The sequence below is a fragment of the Chrysochloris asiatica genome, unplaced genomic scaffold, assembly GCF_000296735.1.
Source record: "Chrysochloris asiatica unplaced genomic scaffold, ChrAsi1.0 scaffold00001, whole genome shotgun sequence".
NCBI classification, from domain to species: Eukaryota; Metazoa; Chordata; class Mammalia; order Afrosoricida; family Chrysochloridae; genus Chrysochloris; species Chrysochloris asiatica.
The window spans coordinates 30260366-30279952 of record NW_006408519.1 but is presented as its reverse complement, the minus strand read 5'-3'; the positions used below and the strand labels follow the sequence as shown (position 1 = coordinate 30279952).

The 19587-nt window shown below is 43.8% G+C and overlaps 1 protein-coding gene across 1 annotated transcript in view; it reads left to right on the top strand.

The window, feature by feature from the left end:
- ANXA13 (annexin A13) overlaps positions 1–16600 on the top strand; it is an 85104-nt gene extending 68504 nt beyond the window's left edge. The window contains exons 10-12 of the mRNA XM_006830691.1: positions 4272–4347; positions 7282–7394; positions 16481–16600. Of these exons, the coding sequence (XP_006830754.1) occupies positions 4272–4347; positions 7282–7394; positions 16481–16600 (309 nt within the window). The remainder of the gene's footprint in view (positions 1–4271; positions 4348–7281; positions 7395–16480) is intronic.
- The last annotated feature ends 2987 nt before the right edge of the window (positions 16601–19587 follow it).

The window sequence follows — 19587 nt, the reverse complement described above, 5'->3', positions numbered from 1 at the left end:
TTATTTGCCATGTTGGTCTGAGTCTTAACTACTGACTCTCAGTAATTCCAACCCAGGCAACAGAACTTTTCCAACTCCATGCCAGATGACTACACTCCTAAATTGTTCCAACAGAGCCTTGGTGTGGTACTGTAGAAGCATGGGACTGCTAACCACAAGGTGGGCAGTTCAAACCAGCCGCTCCCCAGAAACCCTATGCAGGGTCCCTGTGAGCCAGAACTGCTTCAATGGCCCCTAACAACAACAAACTGCTTCAATAATGAAAGTGTGTAAGTCACTCTTGTAAGCCTAAAGCAAGTTCTCAAAACAGGTGTTACCATAAATCATAGGTGCACAGACCCACAACCCACCTCACTCTGATCCCACTGCCCCCTCATTACTTCTTTCTCCCTTTCCATTTGTGTGTTCCTAAGCATAGGAGTCCTGGTGTGGCGCTGTGGGGTAATGCACCAGACTGCAAAGCTGTTTGAACTGTAAGCTCACCAGCTTCTCCTTGGAAACCCTATACAGGGTCGCTATGGGTCAGAATGGACTTGACGGCACTTAACAACAACAAGCATAGTGGTTACGAATTGGGCTGCTAACCTCGAGGTTGTCAGTTCAAAACTACCAGCTGTTCCATGGGAGAAAGATGAGGCTTTCTGCTCCCGTAAAGATTTACAGCCTCAGAAACACTGTAGGGGGTCACTACAAGTTGGAACCGACTCCACCCACGGTACTTAACAACAACAACAAAGCCCATTCAAGGTACTAATTAACATCGGAGTCCTGGTGTGACACTGTGGGCTAATGCGCTGGACTGCAAAGTCACTTTAAACCACAAGGTCGGCAGTTCAAACTCACCAGCTGCTCCTCAGAAACCCTATACAGGGTCACTATGGGTCAGAACCAACTCAATGGCACTTGAAAACAGCAAGTCCATCCTAGAGTGTCCTGCCTCGTTTGCTTGTGGGCAAAGTCAGAAGGCATAGGACCCTATTGTGAGCATTCTGCCAACTCGGGAAAAGCTATTTTTAAAGATAGAACCGTCTCTGGTGTTCTTCTAAACTGCCCTATTGTAGTTGCTAGTTGTCACCAACTAGCGTCCCACTCATGGTGACCTCATATGTGTCAGAGTAAAGCTGTGCTCCCTAAGGGTTTTCAGTGGCTGAGTTTTCAGAAATAGATCTTCAGGTCTTTCTTCGGAAGCATCTCGAGATAGACTCAGACCTCCAACCTTTAGGCTAGCCACCAAGCTCTTTCACTATGTGCACTGCCCAGGAATTCCCACCTGCCTGGTGGCACTGCTGTCTGTTTAGCTAGAGGCCTTTGAGCCTTGTTTGGAATCTACCCTGGCAATGTGTTTTGTACTGAGATCAGAAAATTTGTTTTCTGCTCCTCACAAGATCTCGGCCCAGTCAATTGATTTCAAATCGTGTTCCATGTGGCCCAGGGAGGTGCCTTGGTAGCTGCCAGGAAGGGGGTGGGCTCAAGAAGTTGATAAAGAAGACAGAATGTACCCTCTGTTGCCAAATTCCAACAAACACAGGTCCCATTGCACTGTGTGAACAGCGCCCCCTGGAGCTGTATGGCAGAGGGCTGACACGTGCCGTGAATGCCTAGGATCTGACTAGGAGCTCATCTCTCACCTCCCCAGACAGCTTTGTTTTTCTGCTTTCAACTGTATTGTAGGCTGAGATGCCACACACACACACAAAAGAAAAACATGGGCCCAGTATTAACAATAGAAACAGAAAGTGGTTTCATAGAGGACTTTTGGTAAACGCAGACATGTGTGAAGATGTCCTCTTGAAATGGAATCTGACTCTACAGACCAAGAATTCTGTTTATCAGAAAGTGATACCCAGCTCTCCTGAGTCCCTAACTCCCCACATCAAACTCAAGAAAGTCTAGGGGTGGTTAAATATTGAAATCCCCCAAGTCCCTTCAACTCTAGGTTCCCTGAGTATATACTTTGTTGTTGTTGTTAAGTACCGTGGAGTCGGTTCCGACTCATACTGACCCTGCACATGATTTCTGAGGCTATAAATCTTTATGGGAGCAGATCGCCTCAACTTTCTCCCATGGAACCACTGGTAGTTTTAAACTACTGACCTTGCGGTTGGCAGCCCAATTCGTAACCACTAAGCTACCAGAGCTCCTTGAGCATACACTTAGATATCTAGATATTGCTAGGAGGTCAAAGTTCATGAAATCTAGACGCTTCACCACCACGACCCCACATATACATTGCAAAGGATGATTTGTTTATGTTTTCAAAATAAACTGCATGAACTCCACTGATGTATACTCAAAGTCTCCATTTATTTACAGAAGCATTTGCCACATCCTCAAAAGATCGTTTCTAAGAAAGAAGTTTTAGCATTTCTAATAGTACCCTATATTTCTCCAAACCAAGCAAAGCCTTCTGTCTTCTCTTTATTTGTCTGGCCTGAGGTTGTCCCAGCCAGTATTTGTGCTAAGCATAGTCACAATTTACTCTGAACTCCAGCTTTTGTAAATATTTGGAAAGAAACCGAATTTGCAATGCCGTAGATAACCAGTTGTGAACCCGTGGTGGATATATGACCATTTGGAATCACCCAGAGTGAAGAAAAGTGGTGTTTTTGACATGCTCAGCCTCCCAGCTCCCAGCCGTCACCATCTCACCTTATCAGGGAAAGAAAGGGGAGAGCTAGACCACTTCATGGCACTTAGTTCACCCAAACGGCCAGCATCCGAGTCCTCCAGTGCCAGGACAAGGAAGGGGAGGGTAAGACTGTTATAACCAACAGATGTCACCAGTAGAACTGTGTGCCACAGAATTTTCAATAGCTAAAATCTTAGATTATTGGGCCTTTTTTCCTGAGATGTCGTTGAACAGCCAAACTTTAGATCTCATAACTGTTTGCACCATCCGGGAACTCTTGTAATAGCCATAGCTTCCTGGAACATTGGAACTGACAGGGATGAAGAACACTATGGAAAAATGAAACAAAACAAACTTACTTCCAGAGAGTCTATTCTGACTCATAGCGACCCTCTAGAGGGTTTTCAAGACTGTAAATCTTTAATGAGACGAAACAGCCTCATTTTCTCCAAAGGAGAAGTTGGTGGGTTTGAATCACTGACTTGAGGTTGGCAGTCCAGTGTTTACCCTTCAGTGCCACCAGGGCCCCTTTGGAAATGTAAAGTACCACTGAGTTGGTTCCAATTCATAGCGACCTTATATAGGGTTTCCAAGGAGCAGCTGGTAGGTTTGAACTGCTGACCTTGTGTTTTGCAGTCCAGTGCTGATCTTTACAACACCGCACTAGAAGTCGTTGGAAACGAACGTGCTATATAAATGTAGAGGACTATTGTGTGGCATCTGTGTCTAGCTCTTCCTCACCCAGTTTCACAGATGAGGACACTGAGCCTTAGAGAGTGGTACTGACCAAGGTTATGTCCTTTAAGGTCCAATCCAGACTAACTCCTCAGCAGGGGTGGGTACCCAGTATGCAAGGTAAGTACAGAGTAAATTGTGCTTACTTAGTAATCTGTAAGGAGTTCTGGTAGTGTTGTGGTTACAAGTCAGGCTGCTAGCCTCAAGGTCAGCAGTTCTACCAGCTGTTCCAAGAGAGATAGATGAGGCTTTCTTCTCCCGTAAAGATCTACAGCCTCAGAAACCTGTACGGGGTTGCTATGAGCTGGAACCAACCCCACGGCACATAACAACAACAACAAAGATTTACAGCCTCGGAAACCTTATGTAGGGTCGCTATGAGTTGGAACTGACTCCCCAGCATACCACCAGCACCATTTACTAATCTGTAAGTGAACGGTTTCACATGCTTTTCAAACCAATCCACTATAGATTAGTAAGTAATCCTCTGTTTTCCTGGCTTTCTGTGTCCTCTGTCCCTACCAGGGACTAAACATTGGAAAAGCGCCCTTGACTCTTTGTAGGAAGGTGCTGTGTAGTTGGGAGAGAGACAGAAGATGCCAACCATACTCAGAAGGAGAATCTTTGAAATCATGCAGAATTGTTCACTACATGAAAGTAAGCACAAGTAAGCCTGTGCTTGCCTTGCTTGTTGGGTAATCCAACACTGCTCCTCAGTGACCAGAGCCCCCTTTCCTAATGGGTGGCAACGACCCATCTGTCCATAGGTACTAGGCAGGGTAGGCAGTCCCTACAGTCACATGATTCAATTACGATGAACTCAGACTTTCTATGGAGGAATGATTTTCACAGCACCAAGACCAAAGGTCAAAGCTGGGCTAATGGTTGGACTTTGGTTGTCTTGTAGCTCATCGGCCAAGACATCGAGAAGGCCATTGAAGAAGAAACATCAGGGGACCTGAAGAAAGCCTACTTAACTCTTGGTAAAGTAAACATGAGCGAACCCTGTCTTGGCTTGGGCTTCCTAGCAACAGACTCAAGGAGTGGTTTCGAACCAACACCTCTAGTCAGCGTGGGGCAAGGGAGAGGTTGAATGTAGTTGTGAAAAAGGCTTTGCGAGATCCCCAGGAACTCTAAAGCTGAGGTGACCAAAGTAGATACTGACTGTACCCAGGAAACATTTGTAACTTGGGTGAGACCGTTTCCTCCCACAGGGGACAATTCCTGGGGAGAAACTCCCACAGGAGGGCACATGGGTGGTACACCAGAGCAGACATTAGAATGCCACTAAGACCCTGGGTGCCTGTGAGCATCTGTCAGCTGCCTGGGACCATTGTCTTGTCTCTGCAAACAGCATGAGGTTCATATGACACGTACCCAGGAATAGTCAAGCTCAGGTTCCATGAACAAGGTTTTGCATTTGCCTCATGGCCTGAGGGCTTCCTTTTCTGTTTGGTTCTTTCAACACCTGGAAAGAATGATGTCTGTTTAAAAAGAGAGGGGAAGGAGACCAGATCATAACCGTGCCAAGCAAACACCAGGCCCTTTTCTCCAGGTTCTGCCTACAGGCAGGAAACAGCAGAGACATGGGCACAGGGCTCTGTCTGGCAGGCTCTGTTTCTTCTTTCTTTGAGCCTTGGAATAAAGGTATTGTCCATTGTCCACACTCCTGTGGCGAGGAGTCCAGGGCACTGTCCCAAATGGCACAAAAAATGGAGAGGTATATCCCAAGAAAAAGAGAAAGAATGGAAAAAGCAGCCTTGGAAGGTAAAAAATGTGCTTCCATTGCCAAATTTTTTTGGTGTGGGGAGGGAGTGTAGAACAATGCCAGGAATTGATTTTTTTTGCATCTACAGTGACATACAGAGACCTGAGTCTTCCTAGTGTGCCTTCTGACCCAGTCTGTAAACATGTGTGACTTTGAATGGAAAACTGACCTTAGAGCCTCAAGGGACACCTTGAGTAGATGGCAAGGCCTGCTCATGGCTTGACTCTGAGGCTCCAAATCTATTCTGTACTTGTAGTCGCTATGAGTTGGAACCGACTCCACTGCACATAACCACCACCACCAGTGGAAGAGAATCAGAGAAAGCGCCAGAATGCAATCACTTACATTTCACTCAGGACCCAGGGGGTGTGCGAGTTGTGGGGAGCACAGGCAAATAAGACCCAATTCCTGATCTTAAAGAGCTTCAAGTTCATGGTGCGTACACACCAGTCAACTGCCGGTTGTTATTGATGATGGTAGCTGTCGAGGAGTTGGTTCCTGACTCCTGGCAACCCATGCACAATGGGATCAGACTGCTGCAACCCACAGGGTTTTCATGGTCTGATTTATCTCAGAAACATATTACCAAGCCCCTTTTTTCCAAGACCCTTCTAGGCAGACTTGAGCCTCCAGCCCTTCAGTTAGCAGTCAATAACATTAACTGTTCGCATGGCCCAGGGACTGGCCCAGTGGGAATCACAGTGAGTCTCAAATATTCTATTCCCCACATTGATGGTCCCCCCAACACAGCAGCTTTTGGATTGCTTTCAGGATAAAGAGGTCGTACATTTGAGTCTGTGATGCTGACACCCACCCTAGACTCTGCTTTCCTAATCCTGACTCTCTCTTGCTCCTGAGGGTCCATCACATAGGCAATTACTTAGGAAACAGGACATATTAAGGATGCATGTTCCACACTAATGCTGGACACGTAGACCCTTCATTGCTTGTTAGTAATCGTCAGCATCAAATAATCTAAAGCACTCTAGAGAGAACTGTCAACAGTGTAAAGAATCAATGGTTTTATTCCCCCAAGTTAGTCATGATGGATCCGTATGAGTCTGGGGAGTGAGGGATCCTGGCTCATCTCCAAGACTAGAGATGGATCTTTGAGCAGGATGACGAGTAGAAAACAGGTTTCACTAATTTGTGAACTCAACTGGCCAGCCAAGCGAGAGTCCGAAAAGAGCAAGTACCAGCATCATAAGGTGATGTGTAGGAAAAAATAAAAACAACAAACCAATTGCTGTTGGGGAGTTTTGGTAACTGTAGGATAAGCACTAGACAGCTAACCATAAGGTCAGCAGTTCAAACCCATCAGCCGCTTGTTAGAAGTGAGATGAGGTTTTCTGCTCCCATAAAGATTTATAGCCTCAGAAACACTATAGAGAGTCCCTAGGAGTCGGAACCAACTTGATGACACCTAGTAACAAAGACAAGGTTGCTGCTGAGTTGATTGCACATCTTGGTGACCCCATGTGAGTCAGAATAGAGCTGCACTCTATAGCGTTTTCAGTGGGCTGTAATATTTTGAACCCTCAGACTTTCAGTTAGCCCCTAAGCACTTAACTATTTGCACCACCCAGGGACTCTCAATCTGTAGAAAGGATTGAACATCCCATATCCCAGAATACAAAATAAGAAGATTATGGGGAACATGAAAGACATTTAGAAATGAAACTCAAAAACAAACTCAATGAGGAAAAACAAAGGTTAGCAAGGTTGTTTAGTGAAGAAAAGCCATCCACAGTCCAACTAAGTAAATCTTTAAGATTGTGACATTTCATTACAGTAAAGTTGCTGACCAGCTCATCTATGTTTCCACTCAGAAACCAACTCCAGCATCAGAGATAGCCTGTCAGTAGATTTTTCTGCTGTTGACAATCATGAACTTACAGGGAGGACATAACAGTGACCACAGCTCTAGTCCCTCAGAGGGTCTTCAAGAACAAGATAGTGTCTTAATTATCTATAGTGGTTTTGACCCAGGAGAACCTCCCAGATCCCATTACACAACAACATGAAGACAGTTCCTTACAAACATCTGCCTCACAATGAAGTCAGCTCTAGGGTCACCAGGTGACACTTGAGCCAGCTTTACTCCTTCGGAGGAAGGTCTCATGTCCTCTTTTTCCTCTGTCCTGACCAGTAAGGTGTGCCCGAGACCGAGAGGGCTACTTTGCAGAGTGTCTGTACAAATCCATGAAGGGTGTGGGCACCGATGAGGAGACGCTAATCCGTATCATCGTGACAAGAGCTGAGGTAAGGCATTCTCGATTCCCAAGAGATGGGGTGGAACTTCTCTTTTCTCCATCACGGGTGTCATCAGCAAATCTTTACAGAGTCACTATAGCCTCAACTGACTGGATGGCCCTTTACAATAACAACATTTATAGAGAAAGTAAAACAGAGACAGCCCTTGCCTTCCTGACATTTGTAGAAGTTGTGATGCTTCAATAGCTCTTTTTATAAAATTGCAGTCATAACTGCTTCTATTTTTGTCACCTTTGGCTCTGGAGCCCAAGGTAGTGTGCAGAGGAGAGCTTATGGAGCCATTGTGAGATAGTACAGGTATGTTTGACCCCCATTTTAAGGAAGACAAAACAGATGGGATGGCTACAGACAAGTCCCCAACATCAGAGACCATGAGACTCCTGAGCTAACACTTTAATTAGCTGAACACTGGCAGAGGTTCAACTTTGTACAAGAAACACATCAGTGGTTCTCAGCCTCTTTCATCATCACCTCCCACCATGGAGTCTTTTTATAATTTCTTGTTCCTAATTGCCCCCTTGTGAAGAAAATTTACCCCCACAGATATACTATCTGTCTATGAATGATTTGGATCCCTGGTGGTACATGGGTTAATTGTTTGGCTGCTAATCGAAAAGTCAGTGGTTCAAATCCTCCAACTGCTCTAAGGGAGAAAGATGTGACAGTCTGCTTCTGTAAAGATTGGCAGCCTCGAAAACCTTATGTGGCAATTCTACTCTATTCTATGTACCCAGGAGAACCTTCCAGATCCCATTACAGAACAGCATGAAGACAGTTCCTTTCAAACATTTGCCTCACAATAAGTCAGCTGGAGTCACAATCCACCCGATGGTAATGGAGTATGCGTGTTAGTTACGTATTAATGCCACAACAAAAAATATCCCAAGTGGTGGCTTTAAAGAACAGAAACCATTTATTTTCTCACCATCCTGGAGGCTGAAAGTCCAAATCAGGCTTTAGCTGTGTTGATTTTCCAGGGCCCTCGCTCCTGGTTTCTGGTGTTGTCAAAAACCCTTGGCATTCCTCAGCTTATAGATGACATTGATTTTAATTTTGGTGATTGGTACTAATATCCTTGCTGATCAGGTTACAAAAGAAAAATACTTAACCCCATCCATTTGTCTTCCTCAGTGGATGTCTCTGTGTTTCTTCGTCTTCTCTCTCTCTCTTTTTGTTTTAACTTTTTATTGTGAGTTGAGCGAAGGTTTACAGAGCAGATCATCAGTTTTACTTTCAACAAATCATTCACTTTGTTTCATCTCAATGATTGTACTCCGCTCCATGTAACAACAGCTATCCCACTTCCTCCCTGTGGTTCTTATTTCCAGTCCACCCTCCTTCCCATCCCTTAGGTAAATGCTGCCCTTTTGATTTTCAATGGTTGACCATCCCATGGTGAGCATGCCTTACTAATGCTGTTGTCTCCTCTCTCCCCACCCCCACCCCCCACTATATACCAACCTACTGCTTGTCTGAAAATTGGGCCACAAGGGTGAGTTTCTTTCCAGACCTGAAGGGTACTTGAGGGCTATAGTCGGGTTTCTCCAGACCAGAAAGCCCATTTTTTGTTTGTACAATTTTGAGTTCTGTTTCCCATTTTCTCCCACTCTATTCGGAACCTTCTACTGGGATCCCTTCTAGAGTCTTCTGCTGTTTTTATAACTCAGAAGCAGTGAGGGTTAAGACCCATACTACTCTGATAGGACTTCGTTACCATAACAGAAACCCCTACTTCCAAACAGGATCACATCCACACATGCAGGATGCAGGGCTCCAACACATATTTTGTTGTTGTTGTTGTTATGTGCCGCGGAGTCGGTTCTGACTCATAGCGGCCCTGTACAGGGTTTCTGAGGCTGTAAAAATCTTTATGGGAGTAGAAAGCCTTATCTTCCATGGAACCAGCTGGTTTCAAACTACTGACCTTGCGGTTCACAGCCCGATTCATAACCACTACACTACCAGAGCTCCTAATACATATTTTGGGGGTATCCAATTCAATCCATAATAATACATTTAAAAGATTAAAATTTTTTGCTCCCCACCCCCATCCCAAGAGCCAATGTTTGCCTCCTGGGGATGACGTTGCCCCTGTTGAGAAGACTCGAGCATAGTAAGAGGAAAGGGGCAGGGAGATGAACAGCCAAAGGCTTGGAAGCAGGTGTCCAGGTTCACAGCTTGTGTTTGGGACTAGAGAGCCACAGGACTCACAGAACAAGGGTGAATGGCATTCGGTGGCAGTTGGAGAAGTCTTGGAGAACAAAGCACACTAACACTTGAAAACCACACCCCCCTACTCCCACCCCCCTCCAAAAAAAACTATTTAAAGGATAAAGATACCAATCCAAATTCTGATCCATTTCTTTAGATCATCTTAATATCTGACACTGATTTAAAATGTAACTTAGTAATAATAATAAGACAGCTCTTTTCATCTGATTTCTGAAATTTCTCCTCCCCTTCTTCCTCCACTAGTCATCTCGTTCTTGCTCTCTTAAAGCCTCTCTCTCTCCTTATCCCAGGCTCTCTGCAAATCTGCAGTTTCCCTTCTTCCTCTCCTTCCTGTCTCTAGATCTGTGGCTTTCAGTCTCTACTGTCTCTTAGCAACTCAACCATCAGCCAAACTCACCCAGAAGTCTTGAGGGATCCCTCCCCTGAGGAGGCGGACTGGCAACAGAGCAAACCAAGTGTTTAAAAAGCCTCTAGGGAGATTGGAGCACTTTGGCATTCCATGTTCACACCAACATGGGCCATAGAATGTCTTATTCCAAGACTCTCTGAGCCATCTCAGTAGTGAGCATAGATCATCCTCAGATTGGGACTATCCCCTCAGAAGACTCCAGACACAGCCAGATATACCAGTTGTCATCAAGTTGATGCCGACTCGTGGTACCCTGATACTTGTCAGAGTGGAACTGTGACCCATAGGCTTTCAACAGCAGGCTTTTCAGAAGCAGATCGCCAGCCCTTACTTCTGAGGTGCCTCTGGGAGGACTTAAACTTCTAACCTTGTGTAGCTAAACCCAACTGTTTGCATCGTCCAGGGAATCCCAGACAGATCTAGTTTGGCTGATTCTCCTAATCCAGCAAAACCAAATGATAATAGAATAGAGTCCTCATACTGACCCCACTGTCCTGCCTTTTCCCCAACCTTGGGCAAGGGTAAGCAGGTACAAGCCAGGGAGCAGGGGACTTGTCAGACTAGCTTCTCTTGTAGCTTCTCTCTTTCTCATCAACATCTACTTTTAACAATTCCCCACTCACCTGCCTTCTCCTCTTCTCATCTCTCTCCACACACCACCCACCCTCCTCCTCTCTCAGTTCAGCCTCCAACTGGAGCAGGAGAGAGGAAAAAGAACCAGATACTTGAAGCACAGTTTCTGGGTCTGGAGTGCAAGGTAGACTCTAAACCCAAACACTCCTGCTTACAGACAGCTCTGTGATTCTTTAGCAATTCCTCATGTTCTCCTAGGGACTGTGGATCCCCTGGGTGGTGGTGGTTGCTGTTAAGTGCTATAGAGTCATTTTTGACTCATGGTGGTCCTGTATAGGGTTTCTAAGGAGTGACTGGTGAATTTGAACCACTGACCTTGTGGTTCAAACTGACCTTATGGTCCAGTGCTTTATCCAACAGCACCATACCAGGACTCCATAAATTCTACTGAGGAGTGGCTGGTAGAATTGAACTGCTGACCTTGTAGTTAGAAGCCCAATGTATATAACCCACTATGCCACTAGGGTTCGATCAAGTGGATTCTGACTCATAGTGATCCATTATAGGGTTTCCGAAGAGCAGCTGGTGAGTTTGAACCATCAACCTTGCAGTTCAACTGACCTTGCAGTCCAATGCTTATCCCACAGTGCCACACCAGGGCTCCTGCTTGTTAGTGTGAATGGTTGTTCAGTTCCAGGTCATCATGAGCCAGAATCTACTTGACCACAACTGGTTTAATTGCCATGTGGAACTCTGACTTTTCTGGTGTGCACAGGACTCCCTCACTAGGTGTAAGATGCTGAGGGGAAAAGAACGCTTCTTATTTGCTTTCCTTCTGAATCATTTCCCCACCTCTAACACCTAGGTCTTCAGAGCTTCCAATGAATTTGTTGTTCGATGCCATCAAATCAGTTCCAACTCATAACAACCCTATACACAAAAGAACAGTCCTGGGTTACTCTTACAATTGTCATGTTCAAACCCATTTTTGCTGCCCCTGTCTGTGCCAGTTCACCTCCTTGGGGGTCTTCCTCTTTTTCACTGACTCTCCACTTTACTAAGCATGATGTCCTTCTCTGGGACTGGGTCATTATGGTGGTGGAGGTGGTTATATGCCGTGGAATCAGTTCTGACTCGTAGCGACCCTGTAAAGGGTTTCCGAGGCTGTAGAGTGTTCAAATTCTGAGACACAAAGTCACGCCATGCTGGTTTCCAAGGAATAGTCAGCATTTTGGCTGTACTTCCTCAAAGACATTTTGTTTGTTCTTTTGGTTGTCCATGGTACTTTCAGTACTCTTCTCAAATATCATAATTCAAATACATTGATTCTTTTATAATCTTCTTTTGTCATTGTCCAACTTTCACATGCATATGTTGTTGTTGTTAGGTGCCATAGAGTCGGTACCGACCCTATGCACAACAGAACGAAGCACTGCCCAGTCCTGGGCCAACCTCATAATTGTTGCCATGCTTGAGCCCATTGATGCTATGCTGCCACTTTGCCAATCCATCTCCATGGAGGTCTTCCTCTTTTTCTCTGACCACCTTACCAAACATGATATCCCTTTCAGTGACTGGTTCCTCCTGAAAATATGTCCAAAGTATGAGAGACTAAGTTTGGTCATCCTGGCCTCCAAGGAGCACTCTGGCTGCACTTCTTCCAACACAGATCTCTTGTTTTTTTTGGCAGCCCATGGCACTTTCAATACTCTCCTCCAACACCATAACTCAAAAGCATCAATTCGTCTACAGTCTTCCTTATTCACTGTCCAGCTTTCGCATGCATATGAGGTTATTGAAAATACCATGGCTTGGGTCAGGCACACTTTAGTCTTCAAGCTGACGTCTTTGCTCTTCAACACTTTAAAAAGGTCTTGTGTAGCAGATTTGCCTAATGCAATACATCATTTGATTTCTTGACTGTTGCTTCCACGAGTGTTGATAGTTGATCCAAGAAGAATGAAGTTCTTGACAATTTCAATCTTTACTCCATTGGTAAGAATGTTGTTTATTGGTCCAGTGGTGAGTATTTTTGTTTTCTTGACATTGACATGCAATCCATACGGAAAGCTGTGCTGTTTGATCATCATCAGTAAATATTTTAAGTCCTCTTCACTTTCAGCAAGCAAGGTTGTATCATCTGCATTTTGCAGGTTGTTATGAGTCTTCCTCCAATCCTGATGCCACGTTTTTCTTCATATAATCCATCTTATTGGATTATTTGCTGAGCATACATGTTAAATAAGTATGGTGAAAGAATACACCCCTGTGGCACACCTTTCTTAATTTTAAACCATTCAGTGTTCCCGTGTTCTGTTTGAACAACTGCCTCTTGGTCAATGTACAGATTACTCATGAGCACAATTAAGTGTTCTGGAATACTCATACTTTGCAATGTTGTCCATAGTTTGTCATGATCCACAAACAAAATCCTTTGTGTAGTCAATAAAGCACAGGTAAATGTCTTTCTGATATTCTCTGCTTTCAGCCAAGATCCATTGGACATCATCAATTATATCTCTTGTTCCACGTCCTCTTCTGAATCCGGCTTGAACCTCTGGAAGTTCTCTGTCAAAGTATGCTTGCAGCTGTTTTTGTATTACCTTTAGTAAAACTTTACTCACATGGGATATCAAAGATATTGTCCGATGATTTATACATTCTGTTTGGTCACTTCTCTTTGGAATGGGCACAGATATGAATCTCTTCCAATCAGTTGGCCAGATTTGACATAGATGAGTGAGTGCCTCCAGTGCCGCCTCTCTTTCTTGAAAGATTTCAATTTTTATTCCATCAATTCCTGGTGCCTTGTTTTTTGCCAATTCCTTCAATGTATCTTGGACTTTTTCCTTCAGTATCTTTGGCTCTTGATTATATGCTACCTCTTGAAACGGTTGAATATCAACCATTTCCTTTTTTTTTTTTTTTTTTTTAAGATTTTTATTGTGGATTGAGTGAAAGTTTACAGGGCAGATCATCAGCTTTACACCTTGTTTCATTACAATGATTATAATCTCCTCCATGTGCCGTCATCAGTTAACAGTATTTCTCTCTCAACCATTTCCTTTTGGTACAGTAACTCTGTGTATTCTTTCCATCTTCTTTTGATGCTTTCCGCATCTTTCAATAATTTGCCCAGAGAAACCTTCAATAATGAAAGTTGAGGCTTGAATTTTTTCTTCAGTTCCCCCAGCTTGAGAAATGCTGACCGTGTTCTTCCCTTTTGGTTTTCTGACTCTAGATCTTTGCACGTTTCGTTGTAATATTTGACTTTGCCTTCTTGAGTTGACCTTTGAAATTTTCTGTTCAGCTCTTGTACCTGAACATGCATATGAAGCAACCAAAAATACCATGGCTTGGGTCAGGTGAACCTTAGTCTTCAAAGTTACATCTTTGGTTTTGAGCGCTTTTTTTTTTTTTTTTTTTTTAATGATACAATATTTATTAGTATCAGTATATGCAAGAAAACATGTTAATTTTGTGTGGCTCATGCATTTATTCTTGGTTGTTGTTTTTATAAGCTTTCATTGTGAACTGAGTGATAGTTTACATGAGAGAACATCGGTCTTACACAATCGTTGCATTGCAATGACTACAATCTCCTCCATGCATCATCATTCAACCGTATTTGCTTCCATTCCCTCTGGGTTTTCTGTTTTTTTTTTAGAGGTGGGGGAACCAAAACACTCAGAAATACATAATAATTTAAATAACCAAAGGGTACATTCTACAAGCCTGCCTCCTGGTTGCCAGCACCCAGTCCCTCTCTTTCCACAAGTACAGAATCTTCAGCTGCTCCCTCTCTCCATGTCCTCATCTCTAGCTCCATTTCTAGTGTTGCTGCTTCTCTGGGGGTCCCGCATTCCGCTTGTGCTCTTCTCCCTTGATGGTTCTAGGGTCCTCTATTTTTTGGACTGTAAGATTAATTACTCTCCCCTTTTTGTTACAAAACTTCTGCCTTTATAGTTATGACAGTTGCAATTAGTCATGATAACAATTACTCATTATTGAATCATAAGAATCTTATCCCAGTCTCTTTTCACCAGACCCATCTAGACAAGATGAAAATCAATCAGTGGGTACTCTACCTTCCCCCACCCCGACACACTCTGAAACTAAACTCCCTCTTGAAAACTTGTAAGCCAGTTACTTAGTGCCTTTATCGTCCCATGATTTTAGGCACCCAATGGTCTTGAGCACTTTAAAGAGGTCTTTTTGCAGCAGATTTGCCTTTATACAATATGTCCTTTAATTTATTTACTGCTGCTTCCATGAGCATTGGTTGTGGATCCAAGCAAAATGAAATCTTAGATAACTTCAATCTTGTCTCTGTTTATCATGATATTATTTATTGGTCCAGTGGTGAGGATTTTTGTTTTCTTTATGTTGAAGTTCAATCCATACTGAAGGCTGTAGTCGTTGACCTTCATCAGCAAGTATTTCAAGTCCTTTTGCTTCCAACAAGCAAGGTTGTGTTATCTGCACATCTCTTGTTGTTAATGAGTCTTCTTCCAACTCTGACGTCAGATTTGTCTTCATATAATCTAGTTTATTGGATTATTTGCTCATCATACAGATTAAATAAGTATGGCAAAAAAGATACAACCCTGGCCCACATCGCTCCTGATTTTAAATCATTTAGTATCTCTCTGGTAGCATAGTGGTTACAAATCGGGCTGCGAACCACAAGATCAGCAGTTAGAAACTACCAGCTGCTCCGTGGGAGAAAGATGAGGCTTTCTGCTCCCATAAAGATTTACAGCCTCAGAAACCCCGTTCAGGGTCGCTATGGGTCAGAACTGACTCAACAGCACTTAAGGACGAACGACGACAGTATCTCCTTGTTCTGTTGAAACAACTGCCTCTTTATTTATATATGAGTATTCTGGAATACTCATTCTTCTCAGTGTAATCCAAATTATTATGATCCACAAAGTCTAAGGCTTTTGCATAAGCAATAAAGCGCAGGCAAACATCTTTCTGGTATTCTCTGCTTTTATCCAAGATCCATTTAATGTCAGCAATAATATCCCTCATTCAACATCCTCGTAGAAATTCCGCTTGAATTTCCAGCAGCTCCCTGTCAATGTACTGCTGCAATCATTTTTAAAAGTATCTTCAGCAAAATTTTACTTGCATATGGTATTAGTGACTTCTGCATTCCATTGGGCCGCCTTTCTTTGGAATGGAATTTTGACAGCTCTCTTAACTTGACACAAAGGATCCTCAGTAAACCATGACCTGTACAGCCTGAACTTGGTGAGCTCTACTACCTAAGAACTTGGATCTTTTTTAAATGTTGGTTTTTGTTAGTTTCTGTCAAGTCAATTCTGACTCGTGGGCAACCCCATGCATGCAGAACAGAGCTACTCCGTAACGTTGTCAAGACTGTGAGCTTTTGGAAGCAGATCGCTAAGCCTGTCTTCTGAGGTGCCTCTAGGTGGGTTTGAACTTCTAGCAGAATGGGTTTGGCTAATGGTCAACTGGTTTCAAGCATTTATGCTACCTAGAGACTCCTAATTTTTAAATAGTTGGCAGGAAAAAAGCTCAAGTGAAGAATAATCTTTTGTAACACATAAAACAATATGAAATTCAAATTTGAGTGCCTATCTGAAAGCTGCACTGGAACACGAACAGGTGCAGGTACGCACATGCGCACACACAGACAGCTCTGTTGCCTTGGAAGACCTGGCCTCAGCTTCCTTTTTCTCATCCACAAAACAGGGAGAACAATGGCTCCTTCTTCAAAGGGCTGTTGTTTCAAGGCACACATGAGGGTCCCGGGCTTCGATAGTGCCTTTGGTTGATGGTGTACACCCCATAAATGTTGGCCCCCTTGCTGCTGTTTTCTCTCCTATAGGTTGACCTTCGGGGAATAAAAGCAAAGTTCCAAGAGAAATACCAGAAGTCTCTGTCCGACATGGTTCAGTCTGACACCTCTGGGGACTTCCGGAAACTTCTGGTGGCCCTCTTGCACTGAGTCAAGCCAGACAAGCAGGAGCAGAGGGAGGAACCTCCGTGGTCAAGAGCACTTTCCAAACCAGACTCGCAAATGGGAGTCTAAGATTCGTGGTTGATTACATTGGCAGTCTGACTAGTGGTCATGCCAGGGTCTCTAGGTTAAGGACAGAATCCTCACTATGCCCAGAGAATAGCTTGCTGGCTTAGCAAGTACCTGTGTCTGGGCTGTCCCTTACCTTTCCTTTAGTGTGATAACTGAATATCTTCTAACACAAATGGAATCAGAAATGAACTTTCAAAATAAAAACAAAAACTCTACACATTTGTAATACAATTTTTAGAATATGCACCTCACAGGAGTGTTCTAGATAAAGATTGAAGGGTTACGTCATGGAAAAGACAAATAAACAATTCATTAATTTTCCTTCTGTGTGTTCAACTTCCAAGTCTAAATGTTAATGAAAGTTGTGGATTATGTTAATTAAACATGGCAATTATCTAAATTAAATGTTGACGGAGGTTGTGAAAAAGCCCCTATCAACTGCTTTTTCAAAGACTGGATTGATTGGTTTTGACTCTTGGGCTGGAAATACATGACTTGTGAATTTCAAAGATACATGGGAAGCACAGTTGTATTTTTAGTAATCGTCAAAGCCAGCAACCAGGAGACTATTGATTTGTGTATGTGAAATGTAACTAGGGAGAATTATTCATCTGCTACCTGTAGACATCTGACCCATTTGAGTCTTCCATCTGATCTTCCAACACAATTGCAATGAGCACAGTGCCAATAGGATCAAGGTCAACAATCTAGCTCATGAGTGGATTGATCCCACACCAATAAATCTATTCCAAGATGTTTGTCTCAAAGCCATATGTTGGTAAACATATAGGGGTCTGTTGAGAGAACATGAACATTTGGGTCCAATAATTATTGTTACCATTCATAGGATGCTTATTTGTATCTGATACTGCAACATAACTTCTTATTTAATCCTCCCAGCAGCCCTGTAAGGTTACTATTCCTCCTGTCTGTCCTTTGAGGAAATAGACATGAAGTAAGATAGTTAAACTCATCTGCAAGTGATAGAGTTGGGATTTGAAACAAGGACTGGCTGACTCCAGGGATCATGCTATTAACCACCTGTCCTGGCAAAATAGCTCAAATACATGGTAAGGGGGTTGCCATGAGTCAGAATGAACTCAATGGCAACAGGTTTGGGGTCTATAGTCATTCACCTGCTTTAACTCCCTACTGTCTACCAAGCACTGTGCTGCAGTCTGAGGACACAAAGATAAGCAGATCATGGACTATACCTCGGATAGTTATTTCCAGGCAAGTAACAGAGACAGATATCTCTTATTCAACAGAACGCAGTTAAGTACATTAACAAAGACTTGTTAAGGGCTCTACTGATGAGCAAAAAGAGAGAACTCACCATTTTACCTGGGAGAACTGAGGGACAACTCACAGAGATGCATTTGTGCTGGGGTTTTGGAGAAAGGGTAGAAACCCTTTAGAGAAACAAAGGTAGAAGGGCATGGGCAGAGGTTCAGAAGACTGAACTAGCAGTCAATGTTTGTTGTTGTTGTTATGTGCCATGGAGTCGGTTCTGACTCATAGTGACCCTGTACAGGATTTCCGAGGCTGCAGATCATTACGGGAGCAGAAAGCTTCATCTTTCTCCCACAGAACAGCTGGTAGTTTCAAACTGCTGGCCTTGAGGTTCGCAGCCCAATTCATAACCACTTCGCTACCAGAGCTCCTAGCAGTACATGTTTAGGAAGTGGTAAAGTCGATTCTCCTGGGGCACAATAGTGGTAAAAAGAAGGGGAGTTTGGGAGGCAAGCCGTGAGACTGTTGAAACATCTGTTTGGATCATATTAGCAATGGTTTTGCTTGTCAGGCTTGGGCTTGGTCCTCTGGGCAGTGACAGTCACTGGAGATTTTTTAAGGGCGTGAGGAATGTGATCAGATTTGGGCCTTGGGAAATCACTCTGGGAACACAATCAACATGTTGCAAACAGCTCAACACAGCATAAGAATCTATGTTAGGGTGACTCTTTAGTGGTTCTCAAACACTGATGGGCAGATTAAACAGCTTAGCTAATGTGTGTCTTCACCATACTGTCCCCTAACAGTTGTCTTCATTTGAGCGTTGACACAGACATGTGTCAGTTGCGAGTCAGACATTTTGAGGTCACAGTGAATGGTTGTATAGGTTGTCATCTGCAGAAGGCTGCGTAGCTGAGTGGATGTTTGGGGCCTGATTGTTGTTGTTAAGTGCTGTTGAGTCACTTCTGACTCTTAGCAACCCTGTATAGGATTTCCAAGGAGCAGCTGGTGGGTTTGAACCATCAACCTTGTAATTAGCCATCCTGTGCTTATCCTACAGTGCCACCCCAGTACTCCTGCTGTTGTTGCTGCAGCTGTTGTTGTTGTCATGTGCTGTCACGTTGGTTCTGACTCATAGTGACCCTATATACAGTTTCTGAGGAGTGGCTGATGAGTTGGAACCACCAATCCCATCTAGCAGTCCAGTGCTTATCGATACTACAGTCCCACACCAGGACCCCTTGTTGTTGTTAAGTGCCACTGAGTCGATTCTGACCCATAGCGACCCTGTATAGGGTTTCCAAGGAGAAACTGGTGAGTTTGAACTTGCTGACCTTGCAGTTCAAACGACTTTGCAGTCTGACACATTAGCCCACAGCGCCAGGACCCCTTGTTGTTGTGATGTGCCGTGGAGTCAGTTCTGACTCATAGCGACCCTGTACAGGGTTTCTGAGGCTGTAAATCTTTACGGGAGCAGGAAGCCTCATCTTTCTCCAGCGGATGGTAGTTTCGAAACACTGACGGTGAGATTAGCAGCCTGATTCAGCCTTAATTACCCCATGACTTTGCCTGCAGGGCTGCAACTTGCCTAGAGAGGGTGCCTTCTGCTAATTTGCCCAGAGGTGTCTGTCATGTGGGCTGGCAGTGGGCTGGCTGTTACTGTGAGTAAT